The sequence below is a fragment of the Astatotilapia calliptera genome, chromosome 14 (assembly GCF_900246225.1).
Source record: "Astatotilapia calliptera chromosome 14, fAstCal1.2, whole genome shotgun sequence".
Lineage (NCBI taxonomy): Eukaryota > Metazoa > Chordata > Actinopteri > Cichliformes > Cichlidae > Astatotilapia > Astatotilapia calliptera.
Genome location: NC_039315.1, coordinates 5,831,057 through 5,838,402, shown reverse-complemented (window position 1 = coordinate 5,838,402; position 7,346 = coordinate 5,831,057). Strand labels below are relative to the sequence as shown.

The 7,346-nt window shown below is 42.0% G+C and overlaps 1 protein-coding gene across 1 annotated transcript; it reads right to left on the bottom strand.

Annotated features, from left to right (window-relative positions):
* Window positions 1-2,019: 2,019 nt before the first annotated feature.
* Window positions 2,020-3,359, bottom strand: LOC113036182 (spastin-like). Its single transcript, XM_026192337.1, has one exon. The coding sequence runs from the start codon at window positions 3,257-3,259 to the stop codon at window positions 2,087-2,089; it is 1,173 nt and encodes a 390-aa protein (XP_026048122.1). The 5' UTR covers window positions 3,260-3,359; the 3' UTR covers window positions 2,020-2,086.
* Between the last annotated feature and the right edge of the window lie 3,987 nt (window positions 3,360-7,346).

The following is a 7,346-nucleotide window of genomic DNA, read 5'->3' as shown; positions in this document are numbered from 1 at the left end:
TGATGCACATGCTGTTTTCTTTGCAAATTTGCATCATAGGATTGTTTTTTGTTTTTCCTGCAGTATATAAAAATTGCTGTATCTCCAAAATAAAACTATGAAGACACTCAAAATAAATTTCCTGTTGTTGTAAACTATTTTTTGCAACTTTATTGTATTTAAAGTTTTGAGGGATAAACCTCTTAAATTTCTCCAAGTAGAAATATATGTAAACAAAACAAAAGTGATTTTCAATTTTTTTTGTAGTTTATTGCACTTTTTTGCAATTTATGTAATTACTATGGACTTAATGCATACATATTATTAAAATATGGGCTATAACAGTTGTATTGATGTATAGCAACTTGAAATGCTCCCACAAATGGCACTACAGCATGTCAGCATCACGGACTGACAGGGGTAAGCGTCGAAGTTTCTGCTGTATTGGCTTCACTTCAGGTCGCACCTTCACTTTATGTACAAAGTCCTTTGCACATCCGAATGCAACTGGAGACTCAGATTCCTGTTTACATTGAGTGGGCAGAGCAGAGGTTTGCTGAAGTGTAGCACAGACCATGGGACTGTCAAGAACTAATTGTCCCCCTTTTATGTGTAGCTGGAGGGCAGTCACCAAGTCCATTCCCAGTATGGGTGTTCCTGTTCTCACAATGTAGAGATCAGTGGAGGCACACTTGCCATTGTAAGTAATGTCAGCTCTAAGACACCCTAATACATCCAGTTTCTCTTTTGAATATGTAATAAGCTGAACAGCTGGATTACTTAACTGAGCCAAAATTTGTGCTGTAAACATGTTCAGGCAGTATGGAAACACCAGACCCTGTGTCTACTAGTAGCTTAACAGTACATGCCTGCGCAGTATTTGGTACAGTGACAGCAACAGTGCACATCAATTTAGCCGGATCACCACTGACACAATTGTCAACAGTTAAAACACACATTTCAGGAACAGTCACTTCATTAACAAGCTTATGAGAAGATTTACACACTCTCGAAAAATGTCCGATTTTCCCACACGTATTACATTTGCAGTCTTTTGCGGGGCAGGATTTATCATTGGTTTTGTGATCAGCTGAACCACAACGGTAGCACGTCGGAGCTGTATCCGTCTTTTTAGCTGCTTTGTATTTTGGCTTGCGCATCTTCTTTTGTACTTGAACAGCGGCAACAGGCTTCGTTTCACCAACAGCAATGGCCTTTGCATCAGCTATTGCAGCCTCTGTACACCTAGCAATTTCCAAAGCTCGATCGAGCGTCAAATCCTCCTCCGTTAGCAGTCTTTCACGTATACGAGCATTATTTGTCTTCTCTACAAGTTGATCCCGCAACATTTCATTCTCCATAGCCCCGAACTTACATTGTTTCACGAGCTCACGCAGTGCTGCAACGTAGTGATCTGTAGACTCACTGACAGCTTGGGCTCGTTGCCTGAAATGGTATCTCTCGGCGACAACATTGACTTTAGGATGAAAGTACGTTTCCAAAGCCTTTACGGATCCCTCGTAATCATCCGTAGCGAGTGATAAGGCGCTGTAGATTCGTTGTCCCTCCATTCCCAAGCAGTGAATGAGCAGGGCCCTCTTCCTCTCTGTAGCAAAGTCATTACCCCCGATCGCCAGCAAGTAGTTATCGAACAACTTTTTCCACGCAGCAAATGGAATTTTCGGTTCGCCCGGGCAATCCAGGAACACAGCCGGGGGTTGCAAAGAGAGCAGAGCCATAACTTAATCACCACTACTCTCGTCGCCACTTGTTGTGTGGTGTTAGTTCGCAGGCATTACACACACATGCAGGTAGGAACAGAGGATTACCGGAGATGACTCCTTTCTTTATTTTTCTTTTTTCTTCTTCAAAACCACAACCAGAACAACATACTCACTAGCGCCCTCTAGCGCTTCTGGTAAATGCATCTACAGAACAAATGTAATAGTATGTGTGGACACAACAGGTCCCAACTCTCTTATTGGGCCAAGTGCAGCATCTTTGGCTAATGCTGTCAAATCGCTCCCTGAATATCCTGCAGTCACTTTTGCAAGACAGGACAGTTCGTTTTGGCTCAGTGGACTCCCGTGCGTTCCCAAAAGATTTTTCAGCAGCGTAAATCTTGTCTAAAGGTCACATATACTCTTTTTGCAAAGTGCCTTAATATTGCTTCATCGAGCTCCTGGGGCCTGTTAGTTGCTCCCATTACAAGTACCCTGTCATCCCTTCCTGACTGCAACCCGTCAAACTCAATGAGGAACTCAGTTTTTAAACGGCGAGAGGCGTCGTGCTCCCCCTCCCTCCTTTCACAGAGCAAGCCGTCCACTTCATCGATGAAGATTACTGAGGGCTGTAACTCTCTCGCAACTGCAAAGAGTGCTCGTACGAGCTTCTCGCCTTCTCCCACATATTTGGAGGTCAAACTAGCAGCACTGATGTTGAAGAATGTTGCATTAGACTCTGCAGCAACTGCTTTGGCGAGCATGGTCTTCCCATTTCCTGGTGGGCCAAATAAAAGCAAGCCACGTGCAGGAGCTCTCAGACCAGTAAAGAGATCAGGTCTTAAGGCAGGAAGGATGACAATTTCTTGAAGTGCTTGCTTTGCCAGATCCTGCCCTGCGATGTCATCAAATGACACAGTCGCTCCACTGTATACAATTTCATTTGTAATTAAGCTGACCAGTTTACTGTCCACATTCTTTTTCATATCCCTCTTCGGGGGCTGTTTCACAGCTGCCGGTCTTCCATTCTGAGTTTTTCCCACCCGAGCGGTTTTCTTTGCATCAGTTATTCTTAATGGAGGTCTTACAGAAGTGGAGGGTCTGATGGTGGTGGAAACACCTGCGGGTTGACTTTTAGGAACTGACTTTGGCTTTGAAGGAGCATGATGTGATGTCCCTTGGGGGTCATTTCTCCTTTTAGAGGCTAGTGTCGTCTCTAAAAGGGTAAGCTTGTCTTTTGCCATGGTGAGTTTGGTGACCATTTTATCCTGAAGTCTCTCTGCTCGGTCATACTGCTCTCCAGCTTGCCCAGTGAGCTCTATTGCAATACCCCTTTCAAGCTCAGAAATCCCTTTCTTGTACCACTGCACAGCCTCCTTCTTCTCACCTGTGTCGTCCTCGTCGATCTTCAGTGCCTTGAATATATACTCAAGCGCCTGCTTGTGGATGTTTTTTATAACTTCAGCGCTGTCTTTTGGCTTACTTGCAATTGTTTTGGTCGACATTTCTCTTGCGCGACTTCCCCCCTGTTCACAGTCATAACACGGTAAACTAGTCATAAACGAAAACGTTTAGGCTATTTATCGCATTTAAAGGTCTTTCTTTGGGACAACGTCACAGAACACAGAAACGTCACAGGGCTTTGGAGCGTGATGTTACAGGAGGCGGGCCACGGCCCCCGCCGCCATCACAGTAGGCCAGACAAAGGATACAGCTTCAGCTATCCGATTGTTCAGTCTGATGTCACTAGCCGTGTCTGGGCCTAAACTCTGCTGCAGGTCCATATATCAAATGATCACTGTGGCATTACTGAGAGTTAAAACACTGTCTTAAGTCTTTCATCTTTAATAAAATTATCAGCGTTCTGCTCTACCAGGTGTAACAACTGAGTTTAACATCCAGGCATCCATGAAAATGGAATTTATGACATTTAACGGAGTTAGAAGTTAGCAGCAAGTTAGCTCGCTAGCTTCTATCTAAATACAATATAGCATGTCCTGACTGCGGGGTTTTGGAAACAAATTAAAACGTACAGCTTTCTTATCACTTCCAACATAAATGAAGACAGAAAACTAAACAGCAGTGATGTTTGTAGGGTTACTGAAGTTGGGCTAGCTGGTATATAATGATGTGCTACGTGACCGCTAGTAACACAGCTATGTTAGCACAATATAAACACGCTAACTTTTTTTCCACTCGATAAAAGTTAACGTGAGTGTTCTCGGTGGTCAGGAACAAATGGAATCGCATGGCAGGATGCTGTAAAGGGACCAAACTAAAAGGCTTTTAGTGGGTTTTTTCATAGATAACGAGATAAAACATGCTAATGTGTGATGCTGCAGAACCACGTCATGTCGACTGAGTAGCTTTTGATTTGGCATTATTGCAGGCAAACCAGCATATGAAATGGATGTAACAAATCCAGACTGGGCACCAACACTGCACATGGGGCACGACGACAAACCTGTGTCAGACTCGGACCGGCACGCAAGGCGTATGCAACGGAAGCGAAAAAGAGCACCCATTGCAGGTAAACACCCCCCCTCTGAAAACATACTAAATTGCTCTTATGGTACACTAATCTACGGAGCCCCGCAGGGAACATGGGAGAAAAAAAAATTAAGACGGACTTTTGCGAGATCTCGCAAAACAAACTCGGGATCTCGCAAAACTTTTAGCCTCATTCTTCGGACGCCGGCTCGAAGCCAACCGGGAGGTCGAGGCACGATGTGCCGGGAAAGCGGTGTTCCACCCGGCTGTAGTAGGTCTCGACCTCCCGTTAGCTTCGAGCTAACGGGAAGAATGCGGCTAAAACTTACAAAAGACCATCTATACACAGTTGTTATCACCAGCTTTGATTCCTATCCCCAGGGCTAGTTTAATCGCCAGGGTTCAGTTCACCAACACTATTAACAGACCAGATCTCCACATTGAAGCACGAGCAGGCTTCAGTTCAGCTGACTGAGCCAACAGGCCCTTTCAGAAGCGACTGGAGTAGAAGGCTATAACAACCCACAACAGAAAACAAAATGTCAAGTTCAAACTTACATGAAATACACTGCACTAAAATTAGGTGTTAAAACATTTATACACAGTGTTAACTGTATATGCTTTGGAGTAACCAACATTTACCTTTACATAATATTCATAACCCAGAAATAAAGTAAACAGAGCAGAGCACAGAGGTTCGTTTTGCGTCCCTGTACCGTATGTCTGTCTTCACTGATCCACAAAGTGCCCTTTAGTTGTTTTCCTTGACTATATGGTTTAAAACATCAAAATAGACTAAACAACTAGTCTAAAACTAAGAGACACAGGATAAAGTTGGTGTGAAGGTTTCAGTCTGTGAATGAATCTAAGCACCATCACCTTAACTTTAAATTCATCTCTGTTACCCTCTTTGTGACTGAACTCTGACCGTGAGCACCACAGCCACTGCGCACCAGTCACACACACTTTAAATCCATCACAGTAAACCAGTTAGTTTACCTCAGTTTGTTTTGCAGCACATTTCACAACATGCAAAAGCATAATGTGCCATGTACAGACTCAAAATCTGATTTAAAAACATGAGGACTGACCTGTAAGCTTTACATTTACAGTTTATCACATACCACTGAGCAGTTCTTACCTGTAATTCTAAGCCCTCTTCTTCCTTTTCTGGTTTAAAACATCAAATTAGACTAAACAACTAGTCTAAAACCAAGAGACACTTAAATATTAAGTTAAACCTCTGGGCGTCAAAATCACATGACCAATTTAAGACGACACAGCTACAAGATGCAGCGATTCAGAGGCTGTATCCCAATTCAGGGTCTGCAGCCTTAAAGGCCGCATTTTAAGGCCGATTACGTCACAGCGACGCGACGAAGGCCTAAAAATAAATGTTTGTTTCAGTTCTATGAAGTTCTATGAGTATTTTGGATTAGTAGCACTGCTGTGTTTGTTGCATCATATTGCTGTAATTGTTTATATGCTTTATATATTCTGAGGTAAGTTGATCTATAGTGTTACATCATATTCTATAAGGATGTTATGTGTTTGTGTACTTTCTGCCCAGTTTGACCCATTTAGCAGAAGTCAGCTTGGTTCCACTTGCCTCTTACCCGTGATTTCAGTGGAAATTTCAAATTCAGGATCTGACACACACTGATTCATGTCCTACACAGTTCTTGCAAGTTCATAGAAATTTCTGTTCAATTAGAACCAAATATTTGAGTTGATGGTTGAAATTGTTGTTTTGTTGTTGTTTTAATATCGGTCTAGCTGCACGCAGCACGCAATTGAACCACATATTTTAGAAGCCAAAGGTTCAAAATAGTTGGGAGCACCTTCACTTAATTATAACAGTGGCTCTGTTAGGAAAACAGTTCTGTATACCGATACTAAATTGCGTTAAAAAGGGCGACTTGTGGTATTCTCACACTAGACACTAGATAGCTGCTACTACAGTCACACACATATACTGTTGCCTCAGTAGTCAGAGTGGCACAAAGAAAAAGTTTGTGAAATCTTTAGAGTTGGCAAAACTTCTGTTTTACTTATTTAAAATAATAGTGCAATATATACATGCAGTAATTACTCTGCAGTAATTACATCGTTTAAGAAGATGAGCATGTGTTGAATGCGTGCTCATCCATATAAATAAAGGCATACAAAGTCAGCTTACAAAAAAGTTGTGCTCAAGAAATATTGATGGGTATGAATAATGCCCAACAACAACCTTTTTACAGATGGAAGAAATTCAGGACGACTGCTCTCCTGAATAGTAGATGTCCTACAAAGACCATCGCTATGAAACCTACAAAACGTGGTACAATCTTTGCTCATATGTTCATTATAAGAAAAACCCTGAATAAGAAGGGGAAACTGCTGCTCTCTACATAAATATCCATATGCAGTGTAGAACGCTAGGTCTGAAGAAGAAACATTGAAACTTAATTTCAGCAGTCACCGCATGATGTCAGGAACATCATGGAGGGGCAAGGCCATCATTTCACCAATCAAAGGTAAGCAGAGGTTCGGTGATACACTGACACAAAACAGACACAAATAACTAAAAAAAAAAAATTCTTATTTTCCAAATTCGGGTTTTGAAATGACCAAATGCAACATTAATGTATTTAAAAAATAAAATGTTATGACACAAAAACATTTGTCAGATGGGTGACTAACATTTACAGCCACAGTGTGTCCATTTACTGAGGATGTTCCCTAAGAGGACCATCGTCATCAGAGGCATGGTTCCCTATGGAGCACACAAGTGTGTGATTTTAAGACTACTTGCCGAAATCTCTAGTGCAGTACTAAAGTGCTAACATGAATGTTTAACGCTCATTGATGTGTGTTTCAGATTAAGGATCAAGTTTTTGGTGAGCAGATCTCAAGATGTCGCTTTCCACATCCATCCGAGATTCAGGGAAGGAATTGTTGTAAGAAACAGTATGATTGGAGGAAACTGGGGCCAGGAGGAGAGAGAAATGAGCATGAATCCATTTATGGAAGGCCAGTACTTTGATGTAAGTAACATCAGTCACGCAGTCGTAATATCAAGTCCTTATGATGAATTTTAGAAGCAAATTTTAATGTGATTTTGGCAAATTCTAGATAACTTTGTGTGTCAGCATTCAAAAGTTTTCTCTCTGT

What these genes read in the sequence shown, in the direction of transcription:
- LOC113036182 (XM_026192337.1), bottom strand. Translation starts at nt 3,259, where the DNA reads ATGACTAGTTTACCGTGTTATGACTGTGAACAGGGGGGAAGTCGCGCA.